At 41.1% G+C, this 22956-nt stretch overlaps 1 protein-coding gene across 2 annotated transcripts in view; it reads left to right on the top strand.

Moving 5' to 3' along the window:
- Nucleotides 1-16060: 16060 nt before the first annotated feature.
- Nucleotides 16061-22956, top strand: part of Znf232 (zinc finger protein 232) — a 19448-nt gene continuing 12552 nt past the window's right edge. The window contains exons 1-4 of one of the 2 annotated variants that reach the window (XM_074047108.1): nucleotides 16061-16162; nucleotides 17131-17604; nucleotides 17859-17988; nucleotides 20289-20990. In XM_074047108.1, the coding sequence (XP_073903209.1) occupies nucleotides 17188-17604; nucleotides 17859-17988; nucleotides 20289-20990 (1249 nt within the window). In that variant the 5' untranslated portion in view covers nucleotides 16061-16162; nucleotides 17131-17187. The other variant, XM_074047109.1, reaches the window with a different exon arrangement.

Below are 22956 nucleotides of genomic sequence, written 5' to 3'. Positions count from 1 at the left end.
AGCTTGATTATTTCTTAATATGTCCCTCCCACGGATGGGAACAGTGGTAAGCACTTAACACGAATTTTCTTGTGTTCTTTGCCTCGGTCTTATTAGTGTCATCTATTTCACAAATAGGAAACTACGGTCGGGGAAGGGAAAGCAATTGGACCAAGAGCCCACAACTAATAAGTGAAGAAAATAAATCAAATCCAGGCTAACGTCACAGCCATGCTTTTGGGAGCTACAGCCTTGGGTCGCTCTATTCCTCATGGTCAAGGTCTCAGGGACTCTGGTCGCCTTCACTGACTTAGTCAGGGTTAAGGGCTTTCCCTGTGGTCCCACAGGACGACCGCGGGAGCGGGACCGGGACTGCAGGGTTGGGGGACTGGGGACGATGGCCATGCAGCCGGGGTGGCCGACCAGGAGGAGGCGAGCTCCCGTGACGGTGGGCCCCACGGGCGGAGCGGCTGGACGCCTTCCCAGCGGTCCCAGTCCCGTGGGCCGCCGTCCACGCCGTCCTTCCCCTCTGCCCCCCACGCACTCCCCTCCCTGGCGCCCCAGAGGGTGGCTCTCCCTAGCTCGGAGCCCTGAGATCTGGTATTTTAGTGACCACACCAAGGCACGCGCTCAGGCACTGTCCTCAGACCCTGAACAACCAGTGTACAAGGCAATCTGCCAGCCCCGTGCAGGAGAGGGAAGGAGACCCAGGCTTGCTGAGTTAGGAGCGTCTTCGGTGACTCAGTTATCCAAGGACATTATGATCTTCACGAGATGCAATCGCTCCTGAGCTGGACGAATGTCAGAGTGGTGGCCTTTTGGGCTATGAGCAGGCATCACAAATAAATTCTTGTGAGATACAGAAGGGTTTGTTTTTGTTTTTTGAAACAACTCTGCCATAAAGAGGCCCGGGGGGCAGGGCGTGTAGCCCAGTGGTACAGCGCTTGCCCGGCAGGTGTGAAGCACGTGTGGGGCTCAGTCCCCCCAACGCTAGGCTCCTCCCATCACCCTCCTCCCTTGACTCTCCTCCCAATAAAAAAACAACAACAACAACAACAAAAAACAAATGATGCTCCTAGCAAATAAGATGACAAGATGACGCATCCTGATGCCTTGCTGGCTCTTTCAGATTTTTACTTTACGTTTTGTGCAGGGGATCCTTCTAATCACCCCACCTCCAGCTAGTTTTATCCTGTGGTGGAGGCTGGAAGTCCATGATCAGATTTGCCAGCACCTTCAAGTTGTAGAAAGAGCTCTCCTGCCACTTTCCTGCTGTGTTCTCACATTGTAGAGGGAGAGAGACCCAGAGCTCTCTCTCTGGTACCTCTTTTTATAGGCACTAATCCGTTCATGATGACCCTTTCCTCATGTGACAATCAAGCTCTTATGACCTCATCTAAACTAATTATCTTCCAAAGGTCCCAAAGAGCCAAATGATCCAACACTATCACCTTGGGGATTAGGGCTTCAAATATGAATGCTGGAGGCACACAGTTCAAACCATAGCACACCATATCCCCTGCTTCCTTTTTCTGTTTTTAGTTTTTGTTTTGAAACAGTCTTGCTATGTATGAGCCACCACACTCCATTTTTTACTTCTATTTTGAAAGGGATTTTAGGGCTGGAAATGTGGCTTAGGAGACAGAGTGCCTGCCTAGCAAGCACAAAGCTCTGAATTCAAACCCTAGTACCATCCCCCCCAAAAATGGTTTTCAATCACTTTTAAGTTTACAACAAAATTGAAAGGAAGCTAAATTCCTCTTATATCCCCTAGGGCCACACATGCATAAGCTCCCCTGTATAGCACAGGCAGCGTGATTGGTACACTTGCTACAAGTGGTACGTCATACTCATCCAAGTCCATAGTTTACATTAGGCTTCTCTCTTCTTGTTGTACATACCATAGCTTTGTACAAATGTGTAATGTTTTTCATCCACTATGATGGTATCAAACAATAGTTTCACCTCCCTAAAAATCCTCTTTGTCCCCTTATTTTTGTATGTAGTACTATGTAAAATCAGGCTTGGTTCACACAGTATGCCTCAGCTAGAATCTAGGATCTCCTGGCCTGGTGCACTTGGCTTGGCAGGGGTGAAGAGTTAAGATTTGGAAGTTGTCTGTATCAAGAGCCTAACACAGTTAATTTTTTAGTCAATTCTCTGGAACCAACTCAGTTTTCTTTTTCCTACTTCTCCTTTTCCCTTTTTATGCTCTTCCATCTATATCCTCTGCCTACCTCCTCTTCCCTCTAATCTCTGTGATTGAAAGTCCCATAGTGAACAGAGATATATGCTTGTATGCAACTAATATGTATGCTGACTCTAGTACCAATCTCAAATCTGTTGTGTGATAAAAGAGCTGTCAGGCCAGGCATAATGGCGCATATCTATAATCTCAGCACTTGGGAGGCTGAGGCAGGAGGATAAGAAATTTAAGGCCAACCTGGACTAGAGGGGAAGACTCTGTTAAAAAAAAAAAAAAAGAGTTGCCAGTCATCACAATTGAAGGCCCAGATCTTAGACTTCTCCAAGAATCCTGAATACTGTCATTTTAAATTAGACACTGACATGACAAGTGTTAATTAAGAAAAAGTAATTACAGCCGGGCACCAATGGCTCACGCCTGTAATCCTAGCTACTCAGGAGGCAAAGATCAGGAGGCTCATGGTTCAAAGCCAACCTGAACAAATAGTTCTGTGAGACCCTACCTTGAAAAAAATCCATCACCAAAAAGGGCTGGCAAGTGGCTCAAGGTGTAGGCCCTGAGTTCAAACTTCAGTACCAAAAAGAAGGAAGGAAGGGACAAAGGAAGGAAAAAAGGGAGGAAGGGAGGAAGAAAAAAAGAAAAAATATTTTCACAATAGTGAGCTAAGTAAATAAATAAAATTAGAGGAAGGCAAGAAACAGAGTTTTCGAGATTGTTAACATATTCAAAACAAGATAATACATTCTTGATTTATAACATGAGAGCTGTAATAAAAAAACAGATGGGGGAGGTGGCACAAACAATGTATATACATGTAAGTAAATGTAAAAATGATAAAATAAAAAGAGAAAAGAAAAAAACAGATAAAAGATTTTATAAGAACTGGTGTCTGGAAGAGGGGAGTATGTAAGGAAAGGGTGTAGGAGGGTGGATATGGTAGAAATATTATGTGCTCATGTATGAAAGTAGAAAAATGAGACCTGTTGAAATTATTCTAAGAATGGGGAGAGGGGTATAAAGGAGAATGATGGAGGGGGTGAATTTAACTAAGATATATTGTAAGCACTTTTGTAAATATCACAATGTACCCCCAGTACAAGAACAATATGATAATAAAAATAAAATTTTAAAAAGAAGATTGGACAGAAAAAAAGAACAATTTGGCTGGAAATAAAGAGACAGAAAAGAGTCAAATGATTTTGAACTTGGGAAAAAGTATGACATACAAATAAAAGTTAAAGCACAGTCATATGTGGCTTAGAAATTTATTGTTAGGCAATTTCTTTGTATATACGAACATCAGAGAATACACTCTCACAAAGTAAGACAACTACATCACTAGGTAATATAATCTTATGGGATTAGGGTCATAAACATGGTCCCCGTTGACCAAAACACCATTAGCAGCACACAATTTTCCCCTAACACTTAACTAGCACCATGTGGCAGGTACCATTCTTAAGTGTTCTTCACTAATTTATTCAATACCTAGCAACCCCATGAATCAGGTGAAAACCTTAAGAAGAGAGAAACCATATGAAATAAGGAAGGCACAGAGAAGTTAAGAAATATTTCCAATGTTTTACAGAGTAACAGAACCAAAATTTGAACTAAGACAGTCTAGTTCCAGTCTGTGCTCTTAGCTACTTTACTATACTCTTCCTCAGAAAGGCCTTCTAAAGAAAGTGCAACCTGATTTGGACTTGTTTAGGTCCAAATACATGGGATATTTGGAACAGCAGATTGAGCTGTATTCCTGCTAACCTTGATTTAACTTAAGAGCTCCAGGGTTACTTGTATATATGGATAATATCAGACATTATGTGTTGATACTTACTAGTTTACTATTAAAGGCTAATCTATTTTTCAAGTTATACAGACATCTTTATTTTGCACCTATGTAGGGATAGCAATTGCATAACAAGTCCGTCCATCTTTCCTTTTCCTCCACCATTCTCTATACTCCCATGCATACTCATGGCAGACTTAGGTAACCCATCACAGTGCTCTATTCTTATTGAGACAGGAGCAGCTTCAGAATCTTCAACGGATGCTTTGAGTCAACTATTTTCAATCTGTCAGGTTTTACCTGAGATAAAATCTAGTTGCCATTCTTCCCCTATGTATTCATTATATCTGCTAAATGACCAAGAAGACCAAACTATCTAAGGGTCTTGACCCTTCAAGCAAAGAAGATGCAATAAAGAACTTTTAAGCATGTAGGTCAAATTTGAGAATTTCTCTTATTGACAGACTGTAAAGACAAGGTCTGGCTTAGAAGCTTTGTCTTTCCCCAAATTATAAAACCATATTTGAGACTTTAGAAGCTCAACCCAAACGTAGAAATGTTTTACTTTGACCATTGCCTCTATTTTGATTTTGTTTGTTGACTGGTGGTACTGGGGATTGCCAGCTAGGCAAGTATTCTTCCATTTGAGCCACACCCCACAGTCCAACCATTTGCCTCCCTTCTAAGAATTTCTTTTCTCCTAACATGAGCAAATAGCCATTTATACTTTTATATTTCAAATAATGAAAAGAAAACTGAGAAGAAGGAATGGAAGCTAATGCAAGAAATTTCTAAAGAGACAGAATCAGGACACCCAAAACAAATACCCTGGGGATCTAAATTCTTAGGATTCAATGAACGTGAAAACAGTTAAATACACTGGAGGCTGGATTGCAATATTCCTCTTTTGAAGATAGAGGGCACAACCAAGTAGGCAATACCCTTAAGAAAACCATTTGGGGAGAAAGAAAACTTGAATGTGATAAGAAAGTGAGAATTTGTAATCTGAGCCCACTTGTTACACACCAAAGAGTGGCTGCAGAGGAATGAACTGGAAGTGCAAGTCATGTGATCAGAGCCTCCAACACAACTCAAGACTTGCTCAACAGAAAATCCAGACCATAGAGAGAGGCTCTAAGTGTAATGAATGTGGAAAGATTTTTCAGGAGAAGCCCAAATCTGGTTACACCAAAGAATTCCCACAGGAAGGAAACCTTACATTTGTGGTGACTGTAGCAAAGACATAATCAGAGACCCAATCTCATTTGACATCATTGAATTGGAGGAATCCCTATGAATGTACTCAAGGTGGAAAAGTTTTCAGAGATAGTTCAAATTTTGTCCTTCACTAGAGAATTCATAGTGAAGGGAAGCCATACATATGTAGTGAATGTGGACAGGCCTTCTACCAAAGTTCAGATCTTATTATACACCACAGAATTCACAATGGAGAGAAACCCAAAGAATGAAATGACTGTGGAAAAGCATTCAGTTAGAGGTCGTATCTTGTTACCCATCCAAGAATTCATACTGGAGAGAAAATGTATGAATGTATGTGGGAAAGCCTTCAGTGACACACTGATGTTTCTCTTAAACACCAAAGACATCAAGCTGGGGAGGAATTCAAATATCAGAAAGCCTATGTTCCGTTTCAGAACTTAGTGGACAGAAGAGAACTCAAAGGAAAAGTGAAATGTATAAGTGCAGTGTATGTGGAAGAACCTTCTCAGGCAGCTCATATATTACCAGACATCAAAGAACTCACACTGGAGAAAACCCTTATGAATGCAGAGAACGTACAAAAGCCTTCAATCAGGACTCAGTCCTTACAGAGCATCAGAAAATCCACACAGGGGAGAGGCCATATAAGTGCAATGGATGTGGGAATGAATTGTGAACTCCTTAAGGGGGAGTTCACAATTTATTCAGCACCAAAGAATTCATGGCGGAAAGAAATTCTATGAGTGCAATGTATGTTCAAAGGTGTGTGTGTGTGTGTGTGTGTGTGTGTGTGTGTGTGTGTGTGTGTATGTGTATTTCAGCTTTGAACTCAGGACTTTACACTTGAAAAGCAGGCACTCTACAGCTTGAGCCGCACCTCCAGTTCATTTTGCTCTGGTTATTTTGGAGATGGGGTCTCATGAATTATTTGTCCTGGCTGGCCTCAAACCAAGACCAACTAATCTCACCCTCCCAAGTACCTTGAATTACAGGCATGAGCCACCAGTGCCCAGCTTTTTCAAAGACATTTAATCAGAACTCAGATGTTAGTTAACTTCATAGAACTCATAATGGGGAAAAAAAAAAGCCCTATGAATGTGGAAAAGCCTGCAGATGGAGTGTAGGTTTAACTCAGCATCAGAGAAATCACACAAAATTGATCATAATCTGATGGAGACTGTAATAATAAAGATGTTTGTTTTTAATTACTCTTGTATCTACATTTAGCCATAATAGCTACTTGGAAAATTCCAAGATTACTGAGAGCAATTCCCCTCTACCTCAATTTATAGTGCATATTCTCAGGTTATGTGCAGATGTTCTTCCTCAATGCTTTCCACATGATGAATTGGAAACCTGGACAGGAAGTAAGTCTAATTACATGTCACCCCTTACTTTATCATCAGGGATTCCACACCACAGGAAAGTCTTACAAATGGAGAAAGTTGCATCAAGCACCCTACATGGCAAAACAGTGTACTTAGGTGTCCTGTTCCAAACCATCACTTCCCTGAAGGAGGATAAGTTTGAATGTAGCAGTTGAGGACGCTGAATAACAGAACAGGTAAATGTGTTGATATATCTTGGATGGAGCCAGAGTGCAAATCATTTCTTCTTCCAACTTCTGAATCTGGTGAAATAAAGATTTTGAGAGATTTCTCCCTATATTTGAAGGTGAAGAGATTAGAGGATAGACTTGGGGGTGGATTCAATGATGATATATTTTAAGAACTTTTGTAAATGTCACAATGTACCCCCGGTACAATAATATAATTTTTAAAACAACAAAAAAAAAGAACTTAAAGCTTTGTTGAAGGATGTGACAAGTGCACATGACATTTATAAAATCTATATGACCGTGTTCTGTACAGTTGGGCATAATTGAAGTCTTATTGTAATGAAGGCTTTGAACAACAGCTTAAAGTCTGGTCCAATTACTGTCCCTCAACTGCTAACTCTTACTTAAGGCCAAGTTCACTATGTCAGGTCCTTCTTATCCCCCCACTTAAACTGCTTTTTCTTTAAACATAGGTAACATATCTAACAGGTTCTGTCAGGCAACATTCACCAAGTTCTTCCAAGGGACATGCCTTGACTCTTTTTGCTCATTATAAGAAAAATTCAAATACTGATATGTGATTTAAAAGTCAAAGTCCTTTGTTTCTCCAATCCCACAGTTTACAAGACCTTATCCTGCTATAAATCTTTTGTGTACTCTTGTTTTCTTCACATTCTCAATTACAAGGACTTTCAGCTTCTTGAAAGCAGGAAACTATATTTTTGTGTTCCCTCACCATCAACCCAAACTTGGATTTACATATACTGTAATACTGCCTTATTTGTGGGTTTATTGCATGAACTTTTTTTTTTTTTCATTTTTCTTTTATTATTCATATGTGCATACAAGGCTTGGTTTATTTCTCCCCCCTGCCCCCACCCCCTCCCTTACCACCCACTCCACCCCCTCCCACTCCCCCACTCAATACCCAGCAGAAACTATTTTGCCCTTATCTCTAATTTTGTTGTAGAGAGAGTATAAGCAATAATAGGAAGGAACAAGGGGTTTTGCTGGTTGAGATAAGGATAGCTATACAGGGCATTGACTCACATTGATTTCCTGTGCGTGGGTGTTACCTTCTAGGTTAATTCTTTTTAATCTAACCTTTTCTCTAGTTCCTGGTCCCCTTTTCCTATTGGCCTCAGTTGCTTTAAGGTATCTGCTTTAGTTTCTCTGCATTAAGGGCAACAAATGCTAGCTAGTTTTTTAGGTGTCTTACCTATCCTCACCCCTCCCTTGTGTGCTCTCGCTTTTATCATGTGCTCATAGTCCAATCCCCTTGTTGTGTTTGCCCTTGATCTAATGTCCACATATGAGGAAGAACATACGATTTTTGGTCTTTTGAGCCAGGCTAACCTCACTCAGAATGATGTTCTCCAATTCCATCCATTTACCAGCGAATGATAACATTTCGTTCTTCTTCATGGCTGCATAGAATTCCATTGTGTATAGATACCACATTTTCTTAATCCATTCGTCAGTGCTGGGGCATCTTGGCTGTTTCCATAACTTGGCTATTGTGAATAGTGCCGCAATAAACATGGATGTGCAGGTGCCTCTGGAGTAACAGTCTTTTGGGTATATCCCCAAGAGTGGTATTGCTGGATCAAATGGTAGATCGATGTCCAGCTTTTTAAGTAGCCTCCAAATTTTTTTCCAGAGTGGTTGTACTAGTCTACATTCCCACCAACAGTGTAAGAGGGTTCCTTTTTCCCCGCATCCTCGCCAACACCTGTTGGTGGTGTTGCTGATGATGGCTATTCTAACAGGGGTGAGGTGGAATCTTAGTGTGGTTTTAATTTGCATTTCCTTTATTGCTAGAGATGGTGAGCATTTTTTCATGTGTTTTCTGGCCATTTGAATTTCTTCTTTTGAGAAAGTTCTGTTTAGTTCACATGCCCATTTCTTTATTGGTTCATTAGTTTTGGGAGAATTTAGTTTTTTAAGTTCCCTGTATATTCTGGTTATCAGTCCTTTGTCTGATGTATAATTGGCAAATATTTTCTCCCACTCTGTGGGTGTTCTCTTCAGTTTAGAGACCATTTCTTTTGATGAACAGAAGCTTTTTAGTTTTATGAGGTCCCATTTATCTATGCTATCTCTTAGTTGCTGTGCTGCTGGGGTTTCATTGAGAAAGTTCTTACCTATACCTACTAACTCCAGAGTATTTCCTACTCTTTCTTGTATCAACTTAAGAGTTTGGGGTCTGATATTAAGATCCTTGATCCATTTTGAGTTAATCTTGGTATAGGGTGATATACATGGATCTAGTTTCAGTTTTTTTGCAGACTGCTAACCAGTTTTCCCAGCAGTTTTTGTTGAAGAGGCTGCTATTTCTCCATCGTATATTTTTAGCTCCTTTGTCAAAGATAAGTTGCTTATAGTTGTGTGGCTTCATATCTGGATCCTCTATTCTGTTCCACTGGTCTTCATGTCTGTTTTTGTGCCAGTACCATGCTGTTTTTATTATTATTGCTTTGTAATATAGTTTGAAGTCAGGTATTGTGATACCTCCTGCATTGTTCTTTTGACTGAGTATTGCCTTGGCTATTCGTGGCCTCTTGTGTTTCCATATAAATTTAACAGTAGATTTTTCAATCTCTTTGATGAATGTCATTGGAATTTTGATGGGAATTGCATTAAACATGTAGATTACTTTTGGGAGTATAGACATTTTTACTATGTTGATTCTACCAATCCATGAGCATGGGAGATCTCTCCACTTTCTATAGTCTTCCTCAATCTCTTTCTTCAGAAGTGTATAGTTTTCCTTGTAGAGGTCTTTCACATCTTTTGTTAGGTTTACACCTAGGTATTTGATTTTTTTTGAGGCTATTGTAAATGGAATTGTTTTCATACATTCTTTTTCCGTTTGCTCATTGTTAGTGTATAGAAATGCTAATGATTTTTCTATGTTGATTTTATATCCTGCTACCTTGCTATAGCTATTGATGATGTCTAGAAGCTTCTGAGTAGAGTTTTTTGGGTCTTTAAGGTATAGGATCATGTCGTCTGCAAATAGGGATATTTTGACAGTTTCTTTACCTATTTGTATTCCTTTTATTCCTTCTTCTTGCCTGATTGCTCTGGCTAGGAATTCCAGTACTATGTTGAATAGGAGTGGAGATAGTGGGCATCCTTGTCTGGTTCCTGATTTTAGAGGGAATGGTTTTAATTTTTCTCCGTTAAGTATAATGCTGGCTGTAGGTTTGTCATATATAGCTTTTATAATGTTGAGGAACTTTCCTTCTATTCCTAGTTTTCTTAGAGCTTTTATCATGAAATGATGTTGGATCTTATCAAAGGCTTTTTCTGCATCTATTGAGATGATCAAGTGGTTTTTGTCTTTGCTTCTGTTAATGTGGTTTATTACGTTTATTGATTTTCGTATGTTGAACCACCCCTGCATCGCTGGGATGAAGCCTACCTGGTCGTGGTGAATAATCTTTTTGATGTGTTGCTGAATTCGATTTGCCATTATTTTGTTGAGGATTTTTGCATCAATGTTCATTAAGGAGATTGGCCTATAGTTCTCCTTTTTGGAGGTGTCTTTGCCTGGTTTGGGGATAAGTGTAATAGTGGCTTCATAAAATGTGTTTGGCAGTTTTCCTTCCCTTTCTATTTCATGGAACAGTTTAAGGAGGGTTGGTATCAGTTCTTCTTTAAAGGTCTGATAGAATTCAGCAGAGAATCCATCAGGTCCTGGACTTTTCTTTTTGGGGAGACTCTTGATTGCTGCTTCAATTTCATTTTGTGTTATAGGTCTATTCAGGTGATTAATTTCCTCTTGGTTCAGTTTTGGATGATCATATGTATCTAGAAATCTGTCCATTTCTTTTAGATTTTCAAATTTATTTGAATATAGGTTCTCAAAGTAGTCTCTGATGATTTCCTGGACTTCCATGGTGTTTGTTGTTATCTCCCCTTTTGCATTCCTGATTCTACTAATTTGGGTTTTTTCTCTCCTCATTTTAGTCAGGTTTGCCAGGGGTCTATCGATCTTGTTTATTTTTTCAAAGAACCAACTTTTTGTTTCATTAATTCTTTGTATGGTTTTTTTGGTTTCTATTTCGTTGATTTCAGCTCTTATTTTTATTATTTCTCTCCTTCTATTTGTTTTGGGATTTGCTTGTTCTTGTTTTTCTAGGAGTTTGAGATGTATCATTAGGTCATTGATTTGGGATCTTTCAATCTTTTTAATATATGCACTCATGGCTATAAACTTTCCTCTCAAGACTGCCTTAGCTGTGTCCCATAGGTTCTGGTAGGTTGTGTTTTCATTTTCATTGACTTCTAGGAACTTTTTAATTTCCTCTTTTATTGCATCGATGATCCATTCTTCATTAAGTAATGAGTTATTTAGTTTCCAGCTGTTTGCATGTTTTTTGTCTTTACTTTTGTTGTTGAGTTCTACTTTTACTGCATTGTGGTCAGATAGTATGCATGGTATTATTTCTATTTTCTTATATTTGCTGAGGCTTGCTTTGTGCCCTAGGATATGATCTATTTTGGAGAAGGTTCCATGGGCTGCTGAGAAGAATGTATATTGTGTAGAGGTTGGATGAAATGTTCTGTAGACATCTACTAGGTCCACTTGATCTATTGCATATTTTAGATCTTGGATTTCTTTATTGAGTTTTTGTTTGGATGACCTATCTATTGATGATTATGGAGTGTTAAAGTCTCCCACAACCACTGTGTTGGCGTTTATATATGCTTTTAGGTCTTTCAGGGTATGTTTGATGAAATTGGGTGCGTTGACATTGGGTGCGTACAGATTGATGATTATTATTTCCTTTTGGTCTATTTCCCCTTTTATTAGTATGGAATGTCCTTCTTTATCTCGTTTGATCAATGTAGGTTTGAAGTCTACTTTGTCAGAGATAAGTATTGCTACTCCTGCTTGTTTTCGGGGGCCATTGGCTTGGTAAATCTTCTTCCAGCCTTTCATCCTAAGCATATGCTTATTTCTGTCAGTGAGATGAGTCTCCTGTAAGCAACAAATTGTTGGATCTTCTTTTTTAATCCATTTTGTCAAACGGTGTCTTTTGATGGGTGAATTAAGTCCATTAACATTAAGTGTTAGTACTGATAGGTATGTGGTGATTCCTGCCATTTAGTTATCTTAGTTGTTTGAAGGTTTGATTGTGTGTACCTAACTTGATGTTACTCTCTACTGTCTTGCTTTTTCTTATCCTGTGGTTTGGTGCTGCCTGCCTTTTCATGGTTAAGTTGGGTGTCACTTTCTGTGTGCAGGATCCCTTGCAGAATCTTTTGTAATGGTGGCTTTGTGGTCACATATTGTTTTAGTTTCTGCTTATCATGGAAGACTTTTATTGCTCCATCTATTTTGAATGATAGCTTTGCTGGGTAGAGTATCCTGGGGTTGAAGTTATTTTCATTCAGTGCCCGGAAGATCTCACCCCATGCTCTTCTTGCTTTTAATGTTTCTGTTGAGAAGTCTGCTGTGATTTTGATGGGTTTACCTTTGTATGTTACTTGTTTTTTCTCTCTTGCAGCCTTCAATATTCTTTCCTTAGTTTCTGAACTTGTTGTTTTAATGATGATATGTCGTGGAGTAGTTCTATTTTGATCTGGTCTGTTTGGTGTCCTGGAGGCCTCTTGCATTTGTATGGGAATATCTTTCTCTAGATTTGGGAAATTTTCCGTTATTATTTTGTTGAATATATTACGCATTCCCTTCGCTTGCACCTCTTCTCCTTCTTCGATGCCCATGATTCTCAAGTTTGGTCTTTTGATGGAGTCAGTGAGTTCTTGCATTTTCTTTTCACAGGTCTTGAGTTGTTTAATTAGTAGTTCTTCAGTTTTTCCTTTAATTACCATTTCATCTTCAAGTTCTGAGATTCTGTCTTCTGTTTGTTCTATTCTGCTGGATTGGCCTTCCGTTTTGTTTTGCAGTTCTGTTTCGTTCTTTTTTCTGAGGTTTTCCATATCCTGGCTGTTTTCTTCTTTATTGTTGTCTATTTTTGTCCTGAGTTCATTTATCCATTTATTCATTGTGTTCTCTCTTTCACTTTGGTGTTTATACAGTGCTTCTATGGTTTCCTTTATTTCTTCTTTTGCTTTTTCAAATTCTCTATTTTTATTGTCTTGGAATTTCTTGAGTGTCTCCTGTACATTTTGGTTGACCCTATCCAGTATCATCTCTATAAAATTCTCATTGAGTACTTGTAGTATGTCTTCTTTTAAATTATTCTTGTAGGCTTCATTGGGTCCTTTGGCATAGTTTATCTTCATTTTGTTGGAGTCTGGCTCTGAGTTTCTGTTCTCTTCATTCCCCTCTGGTTCCTGTACTAATTTTTTGCTGTGGGGAAACTGGTTTCCTTGTTTTTTCTGTCTTCCTGTCATTGTCCTTGGTGTTGTTACTGTCCCTGTACTGTGTGTAATTAAGTATTTTCTAGCTTGTAATAATAACAATGGTAATATTGAGAATGGAAGAGTGAGCTGAGATGGAAAGCAAGAAGTTAAAGAAAAGGGGAAAACAAATATACAGACAAGAGGGAGAAAGCAGAACAAGGTATCAGACAAGAGAGTTTCAAAGGTATAAACAGGGAGTGTTAGTGTACTAATCGACAGTAAGCTGGTCCGCGTCTTCCCGAGCCGTATGGGCGCCGGCCACTGGCGGCCCGGGGGCCTCCTCGGTTCTCCGTTTAACGTGAAGTGGAGATTCTCTGCGCCGGCTGGAGATGTGGAGGGGTCAAAGTTATGCCTTTTCTCGGTGATTATGCCTGCAAAGTGTGTCTCCAGAGTCTCTCCAAGATTTCACTATAGGAGGGTCGCTTTCTGCTTCCTACCTCTAGCCGCCATCATCTATTGCATGAACTTTTGATAGAGCAGAAGTAAATAAATAATCAAAAGAAGTTTCAAAAACAAAAATTTTAAATTCCTGCACACGTTGTACAGCTCAATTGATGCAGAAAAGCTCTCAATCTTGCATTATCATCAGTTGTGTTTCAATTGTTTTGTGCTCTTCTGATGTTTCCCTGACCTTAACTTTTTGAAAATCTGTCTCTCAAAAATCAAATTGTATCAAAAGGCAAGGTAAAAATTATAGTAATCCTCCCAAGCCAAAAAAGGGCACCTAATGTGCTTAAATTAAGTGATAAAGTGAAATTTTTTTATTTATTGAAAAGAATCATGTCTTTAGCAGAAGTTGGGTGGCATTATGGGAAAAATGAATCAAGCATCTGCAGTATTCATGATAAAGAGCATGAAATAAAATCTAGTTTCTGGTGAGCAGTATTAACGCGTACAAACAGTAATTTTGTGACAGTAATGTAGCCGACTCCATACAGTTTCAAGCTATGGATGCTCAGATCTATAATACGAACGGTATTGGTAAATCTGAGTAATTTTAGAATACTGAACTCTATGCATGCTGAGAATCTGCAGTTTTTGCCCAATGGCTATCTCCTAGAACTATATACCCACAGATACCAAGGGTCTACTGTATAGTTTTGCTCAGTAACTTCTTGAATGAATGGCCAAATTCATTCTCAGGATGTAGTCATAACTGTCTAGTTTTTACCCAATATTCTATCCATCGTAAGAGGATAGTATTGTTATTTTCTTTCTTGCTTTCCTTTCTCCTCTGGATATAGTGCAGAAAAAAAACTCAGGTTAAACTGTATTTTGCTTGGACAGAGTATCCATTTATTTCAAATTAATTTGGTGGCTAGTTTCTAGTCAAATATTTTAATGATTCCCATTTAGAAATGTTATGTTTTCCTGAAAATAATGTGTAAGGTTATATTAAATTAATTCCTCTGTATCACTTTCTTGGGATCTTCTACCCCAGAGTCAGGGTTGTTTTATAAACAATTAGTGAATTTACTAGAAAATCAATCATCTCGTGTTGTTTTTCAAATATGCTAAAGTCAAATGTATTTGTCTCTAATTTTTAAAATCTCTCCTGATTCTGTGGTTGTTTTCTAATTCCTATTTTTGCCAATTTTAATTTTGCTTTTCCTTAATCAAGCTCTAAACAAGTGTATGTACTTTAAAGCTCTTTTTGAAGGAAGAAGCTTCCGCATTTGAATTTACGGTTTTTCGTTGCTGTTCGGGTTTTTTGGTGTGGTGGTGTTACTGGGGTTTGAACTCAGGGCCTTGCACTTGCCAGGAAGGCACTCCACCACTTGAGCCACACCCCCAGCCCAGTGTTCTGGCTATTTTTGAGATGACGTATTGCTTTACGCTAGGAGGATCAGGAAAGTAGTTAAAATGACAGATGCATGCCAGCCAGTTATTAAGATGGAGATCTCAGGAACTCTTTTTTGCCCAGGCTGGCGGCCACGACCCTCCTGATCTCTGCGTCCCAAGTAGATAGGATTACTACTGCGCCCAGCCCCTTTTGTTTTTAATTTTTCTATTTCATTAATTATAGTTTCTTTTTTTCCCCCTTGGCGGTACTAAGGTTTGAACTCAGGGCACTACGCTTACTAGGCAGGTGCTATACGGCTTGAGCCACATCCCCAGCTCTTTTTGCTTTTTCTGACATAGAATCTCAGGGGTTTTTTGTTTTTTGTTATTTGCCCAGACCGGCATGGACTGCAATTCTATTTATGCTTCCTGCTTTAACTGGGATGACAGACATGACCCATCAAGCCCAGCTTTTTCTGTTGAGGTGGGGTCTCCAGATTCCCCCACTGCACCTGGGGCTGGCCTGGAACCACTTTCCTCCCAATGTCAGACGTTCAGGTAGCTGGGATGACGAGCACACACCACCACCACCGAGCAGAGATACTGGTTGAGATGATTTCTGGAAACTTTTTGCCAGGATTGGCTTCAAATAGAGATCTTCTGAATCTCAGCCTCCCAAGTGGCTGGGATTATAGACGTGAGCCTCCACGCCAGGCTGTTTCTATTAATTCACTCTTGCTTTTAAAGCTTCTCTTCTCTCCCCCCTCCCCCCTTTCCCCTCTCGCTTTTATTTACCAGTGGCCTCAGGGAGACCAGCGGTTGGTTGGTGTATTTTCTCCCTAAGGGAAACTACTTCCTGGGCTGTTTGTGCTCGGGGTTGGGTAGCGGCATCCGGAATGAAGTGTAACGACGGGCCACGCACGTACTCGGACTCATAGAGAAGCCAGGACCGCCAAGACTGGTCCCGCCAACCCCGCCTGAGCCTCAGCCTCCGCCTCCGCCAGGACTGCAATTCCCAGAAGCCTCCGGGGGATCGGCCGCCTGACGTCCAGGGGCTCCGGCGATCATGTCCCAGCCAGGCCACCATCCGCCGGGTCCCCGTCCAAGTCCTCAAGCGGAATCCCGCGGCGCGAAGGCTTCTGGGAGATGGAGTCCGAGTTGCGGCGTGCGCAGGCGCGAGCCCGAGGTTGGGCGGGGCCGGGGAGCCCGCGGTGCGAATTGGGCTGCTGGAGCTCCTGCGTCCTGTGGGGTGAGTCCTGAGGGCCGACACCTGCAGGTCCCGCCCCGCGGCCCGGCTGCTTTTAGGGACCCCGGAGACAGTGGAGTCCTGCCGCTAGCAGACAGCGCCCCGGGATTGTGCAGAGCCGAGCCGCTCTCCGCTGCCCGCGTTGCGACACGTGCCGGGGAAGGCTCTGGGGGGTCTTGGTGTCCCTCTTTTTTCCCGACATCCCACGGGGAAAAGTGGAGGTAGGGCTGGGTGCTGCCACTAGCCCGGACTACAGGCCCTCTCTAGGACTTTTGGAGGGACCTGCCAAGTCCGGGAGCAGAAGTTCAGCCGGGCGCCACGGGGCATCACCTGAAATGCCTGCTCTGCGGGCCGCCTTTGTCCTCGGCCAGCCGTCCCTCCGTGCTGCATTGATGGCCTCTGGGGCTCCCACCTCCCTTCCTGTTGGATACCCCTGACGTCGGACACTGCACCCCAGTCCACGTCTTAGCGATGCTACAGTAGGACCCTGCTAAAATTCCTGGGCGTTCAAATGTGATCTAACCCTTGAAGGGGGATTTACATTTTTCTTTTGCTGTAACATTGCTTCAGATATTTGAGGAAGAGTAGAGATGCCTGGGAGGACTCTGCCTCTCCTACACCACCCTCTGAAAGCTGCTCAGCTTTGAGTCTGGAAATACGGGTTTTGAGTCAAACTTGTCTCTTCCAGGAGTCATTTCTTCCTGTGGGTTCCTAGAACAGTTTTTCCCTGCTGTTTTTTGTTTTGTTTTGTTTTCCTGTTATGGCATTCATTTAGTTGTATTGTAGAAAACCACTGTACATGCCTATCTCTATCAGATTGTAAGTTTCTCAAAAATTATGATTTAAATGGCTCAGAATCTTGGGGAACAGTTGAGAAATGGAGTAGAGGGTATTCTACAGGGTTTGGTTCTTTGTAGATGCTGAGTATGTGTGCAATGAATGAAAAGAAGAAATTCTTTCTTCTGTTACAGGTTGTCCTCAAAGATTCCAGCTGGTGTGGGTCTTCTGAAGAGCTAGTCGTGGGTAGGATGGCTGTATCACTAACAGAAGCTAAAACTCTGGCCCTTCAGGGTATGCAGGAACAAGAGAAGATTATGATGTTGGCGCCAAAGGAAGAGGAGCAGTCTTGGGAATTTGAGACAAGGCTACCTGGGAACCAGTCTACCAGTCAAGAGGTCTTCCGCCAACGCTTTAGGCAGCTGTGCTACCAGGAGACTCCTGGCCCCAGGGAGGCCCTGAGCCGTCTACGGGTACTGTGTTGTGAATGGCTGAGGCCAGAGAGACACACCAAGGAGCAGATCCTAGAGCTGCTGGTGTTGGAACAATTCCTGACCATCCTGCCTGAGGAGCTTCAGTCCTGGGTGCGGGGACATCACCCTAAGAGTGGAGACGAGGCTGTGACTGTGCTGGAGGACTTAGAGAAAGGAATTGAACCAGGACTGCAGGTGGGAAGGGGGATTTGATCTGTTGTGGGAGCCAGATGAATGACCTGCAGGCTGGACAGAGGGGCAGCAGTAGGGGTCGTTGCCAAGGTAGAGCAGTTAGTATATGTTTCTGTCTCTGTCTTTTCCTCAAGCTCTGAATGAGAAAGAGACTCTAGCTCCTCTTCTTTCCCCTTTGCTGACTCTGAGGAGGCTCTCTAAAGTCTCCTTGGAAGCTTTGGTCCTACATAAACCGAGTGGTACCTGATCACCTGCAGGTTCCAGGCCCTACATGTGGATCTGCACAGGAAGAGCCATGGGAGAAGAAGACACCAAGCATCCAGCTCCAACCAAAGGAGACCCAACTCAAGTGTGAACTTCAGGAGACCCCTCCTTTCTCAGAAAGTGGTGAGGAGCAGGACTCTGTGTGGAGAGACAGGAGGAAGAGGGGGAATAGAGAGCATAGCATCCAGTACCTTATAAAGGGCACACAGTAGGTGTTCAAATGTTTGCTATGATCATCGGGGCCTTACTGTTCTTACCTTTTACGTAAAGACGTAGTCTAAGTCATCACCCATAAAATTAGAAGTAAGAGTAACCTACTTTGGGGCTAGAGGTGTAGCTCAGTGGTAGAGTACTTGCCTAACATATGAGAGGCCCAGCACCACAAAAGAGAAAAAAAAAGAAAGGCACAAACTACCTCACAAGGTAACTCACATCCTATATAAAGGCTGGCTAGTATTTCTTAGGGGTTTTTCATGTGGTTTGTTAGTTTCTTGTTTTGTTTTCAGTACTGGGGTTTGAACTCAGAACCTTAGTGGCTGGCTAGGTGCTATATAACTATGCCTCCAGCCCTTTTTGCTTTAGGGATAGGGTCTTTTTTTTTTTGGCCTGGGCTATAATCCTCTTGTTTATGCTTCCTGAGTAGCTGAGATACTAAGCATGTACCACCATCCCAGCTATTGGTTGAGATGGCAGTCTCACAAACTTTTTGCCCAGGATAGCTGTGAATAGTGAACCTCCCAATCTCTGCCTCCCAAGTAACTATGATTACAGGCATAAGCCACTGCCTGGCAATAGCGTACCCTAGCTTTGGGTAGTCCTAAAGCAGGACCACAAAATACTTCATTCACTTGCTGTTTCATCTTCACTGCTGTTGACACCTAGTCCATAATAGTTGTGCTGTGAGTTCGAGGCCAACCTTGAAATAGCTTCCCCATGCCCCACAAAATACAGTTTTTTAATAGAGCACTTCCATGTGAGACACAGCCTCTCATCACCTTTATCTACCACCTACTCCCAACCCCATCCAAAAGCCTTATTTAAAACTCTTACATCTGCACTCAACTTCTACCCTTCAGATTAACTGCCAAAACTTCCTTCTTAGTCCACATACATCCCCATAAACATCTTTCCCTATCTCTCCAAGACAAACAGCAGACTTAGAGACAATAAGTTAAAGGCCTCGGGACTGAGAACTGTCCTTGCTGACTTCTGTAATGCCATGAGCTGTAGTGAACAATGTGAATGTTTTGTTGCCAATCAAAAAGATTCTATTTAGAATTTAGTTTTACCCCACAACTCAAAAAAACCATCTGAAAACTCAATTTTTTTGGTTTTTTTTTTGGCAGTACTGGTGTTTAAACTCAGGGCCTCAAGGCAGGTGCTCTTGAAAACTCAAATTCTTGTTACAAGAAAATGGGAATAACTAGAAATGGAGACTAATCATAAAGTCGGTTCCAAAAGTATGTTTTACCTCCCATCTCTCCTTTCCTCCTTGCCTTTTTTCTAGACACTTTCTTTTCTCCTTTTCTTCTGTTTAGAAAGCCTCTATTTTAATTAAATTGATGCTTTACTTTTAAAAAGAAGCTAACCATTGTGTCTTTTTTTTTTTCTTTTGGCAGCACTGAGGTTTGAACTCAGGACTTCATGCTTGCTAGGCAGGTGCTCTTACTGCCTGAGCCATTCTGCCAGCTCTGTTCCTTTTTTTAATAGCAAGAATATTTGAGATTTCTTTAGCTATCACATTAAACACCTGAAAAATATATTTTTAAATCAAGTGATCATTAATTATTTCAAAGAAACTGCTTCTCATTGTCTTTATGTTTTATTTATAATATTCCCTATAGACATTTAAAAATAAAAGTCAAGACACTCTTTCCTTCCTTTTTTAAGGAGCAAGTCAAATGGAAAAGAACAGAGCAGTGCGCCAGGCAGAGAGGAGGCAAGAAACTGAGTCCTCACTTCAAGGAGGTGGCTGCATGAAGATTCTCCTCAGTGGCTAAAGACTTATGAGGCAGGAAGTGAATGGGAAGAATGGAGGTCCCAGAGCCAGGAAGGGCAGAGTCTTTCCACCTTTAGAAACATCCCTTTTCCCTAACCCTCATGCTTCTTCTTTCTTATTTTTTCCCTTCATTCACAACATCAGTTGACCACTCCCCAATTCCTTGAAAGTAACTTCTTTTCCTCTTAAGAGCGAATTCAAAAAGGCCCTGCTTTGAAACTTAACTTTATTTTTCAAGTGACTTTATAGTGTTCCATTCTAGAAAGATTGGGGGGATAGAAACAAATACACAATCACATCACCAAGAGATGAACATTGTAAATATACTTCCAGTCTTTGTTATATGTGTAAAAAATATTTTAAGCTTTATTTTTATTACAGAAGTGTAAATCCTAATCTAAATATCATTTCTCCATATATCCAGAACAGGTATCCTTAAATTTTCCATCACTTGTTGCAGAAGATGGCCCAGAACCCAAGGGCAAAGGATCACTGCCACAACCACCTATTACTGAAGTAGAATCACCAGTGTTCTCAGAAAAACTTAGCATTGACATCTCTACATTTAAAGCTACTTCTGAAGTTGAGGGCACTTTAGAACAGCAACAGAAAACTGCTAAAGTGGAAAGACAAAAAATTTTCAGACAGATGGTTGTCACCCATAAGAAAACTCCCACAGAGAAGAAAGACCATGAATGTAGTGAATGTGGAAAAGCCTTCATTTATAACTCCCATCTTGTAATTCACCAGAGAATCCATTCTGGAGAGAAACCCTTTAAGTGTAGTGACTGTGGGAAAACTTTCAATCAGAGCTCAAACCTCATCCAGCATCAGAGAATTCATACAGGAGAGAAACCCTACGAATGTAATGAATGTGGAAAGGCCTTCAGATGGGGTGCTCATCTTGTTCAACATCGGAGGATTCATTCGGGAGAGAAGCCCTATGAATGTAATGAGTGTGGGAAGGCCTTCAGTCAAAGCTCATACCTAAGTCAGCATCTGAGAATCCACAGTGGAGAGAAACCTTTTATATGTAAAGATTGTGGGAAAGCTTACCGATGGAGTTCAGAGCTTATTAGACATCAGAGAGTTCATGCTAACAAAGAGCCTCCCCAATGTAGTGAAGGTGAGAAAGTCTCCAGACACACTTGTACTTTTGTCTAATCTACTTAGAATTAGAGCCCATAAAAGTGATAAGCACCTTAAAGTTTTTCCTGAGTCTTTCTTGATTTTGGAAAAACTTTACATAGTCCTACCTGCATATTTTTATCACTTTCTGTCCTTTGATTGAGATTAATGTATCAATTAAGATGCCTTTGGCTGCAAGTAATAGCCAAATCATTCTACTTCTCCTTTCTGGCATTATCTTGGACAAGATTCTGCACTGCCCACCAATAAAATAAGGATAATAATACCTACTTCTGAGTTCTAGCCCCAGTACTGCGTAGGCAGTGATAGTTACTAGTATTTTTTATGGAAGGGTCTTTGGTCTGGCCCTTTCTTAGACTCATACTGGTCTGCTTCCTTGGGTCACATCTGCAAATGCTCAGGCATAAGACAAACCACATTAGTAATTTGGGGAAAGTTTAACTAAAGAAATGTTAATTAGTAAAGGGATTATCTACTAAAGAATATAGGAATAGTGGAATAAGAAACAGCTACTACCTCTAGGGTTCGGGGAGAATATTCAAGAAAGAAACAAACTTAGAAGCTCCCTGCCCCCGCTCCCAACACTAAAATTCAGACCTCACTGGACAGGTGTGGCTGTCCAGAGGTAAGCCACAGCCAGCCTGTACAGATTTGCAAGAACAGTTTTGTATCTCTTCCCAAATCTGCATTGAAATTAGCTGTGGTGGGAATAGTCACACCATGGAAATCAGCAAACACATCAAGTGAGAGATTTTGTTTTTGAGCAAGTTAGATATTTACCAACATAATACAGGCTCTGACCCACTGGATGGTGATGTTCACTGAGGTGCTGTAGGCCTTGACTGATGAGTCGGAAGCCACCAGCTGAGGTGCCAGCAAAACTTACTAGAGGATGGGTGCGCTGGTTCGCCTGCATACCACTAGCAGCTGTGTTGTAAATGCAAGATGGAACAAACAACTAGATGCAGCCCCTTTGCCTTGTCCCTCCAGTGTCATAGAGCAGGACAAAAGAATTGATCATTAGCCCACATTTCAAGCTCATAAAAGTCATTCTCTATCTAGATCTCTATTTAAATGTTACTTCCTTAGAGAAACTTTTCCTAGCTCTAACACAAGTTTCTCTCACACATAAACAGCTAAAAGTAAACAGGTGGTTAGCAAGCTACAGCCCAAGCATGAAATCCAAATTTAGTTCATAGCCTCTTTTTGTGTGCCCACAAGCTAAAGATGGTTTTTACATTTTTTAAATATTGAAAATGTTAAATATGCAAAAGAGATTATAGGTAGTCCCCGGAGTCTAAATTATTTAGCATCTGGCCCTTTACAGAAAATGTTTGCCAAGCTTTGGTCTAGTGAGCAGCTCAGTTTATCTAGTTTTCCTAGATGTTTCAAGAACCCGTATGCTGTCCATCTTGTTTGTTCCTCTAAGTTAGGATGTTTTTGTCTGCATCACTGAAGCTGGATCATTACCATATCCATATTCCAGCTCACAGAGAATTAATAATGATCATAAGAACAAGTGATTACCAACAAGGATTGTGGAAGGTGGCCCAGGCCTTTGGTGAGAATAATTTACATAGCTACATCTATCTTCTGAGAAGTCAGAAAGCACCTGCAGCAGGATGGCCATTTGCTCAATTAAAATTACTACTGTGCAGGAAAGAATTTGGGAAGACAATGAGCAGTCTTGCACTGATGAAACATCTTCCTCCTTGTGCAATCCAGTGCAGCTGGTTGATGAGGGAAGGAGAGTTCTGGTCCCAGAAAGGGTAAAGCAGGATTCTGGGAAGCGGAGAATGGGGTCAGGTGATCAAAGGGAATGGATTAGAGTTCTGGCCTTGATGACAGTTACTCCACAAATAGTCATTCTGTCTGTAGTGCCCTAAATTGAGCATTCTGAGGAGAGCTGAAATCAGAAAAATATTTTGTAGGCAAAAAATTGA

This window comes from Castor canadensis, chromosome 11 (assembly GCF_047511655.1).
Source record: "Castor canadensis chromosome 11, mCasCan1.hap1v2, whole genome shotgun sequence".
Lineage (NCBI taxonomy): Eukaryota > Metazoa > Chordata > Mammalia > Rodentia > Castoridae > Castor > Castor canadensis.
This window is presented reverse-complemented; position numbering and strand designations above follow the sequence as displayed.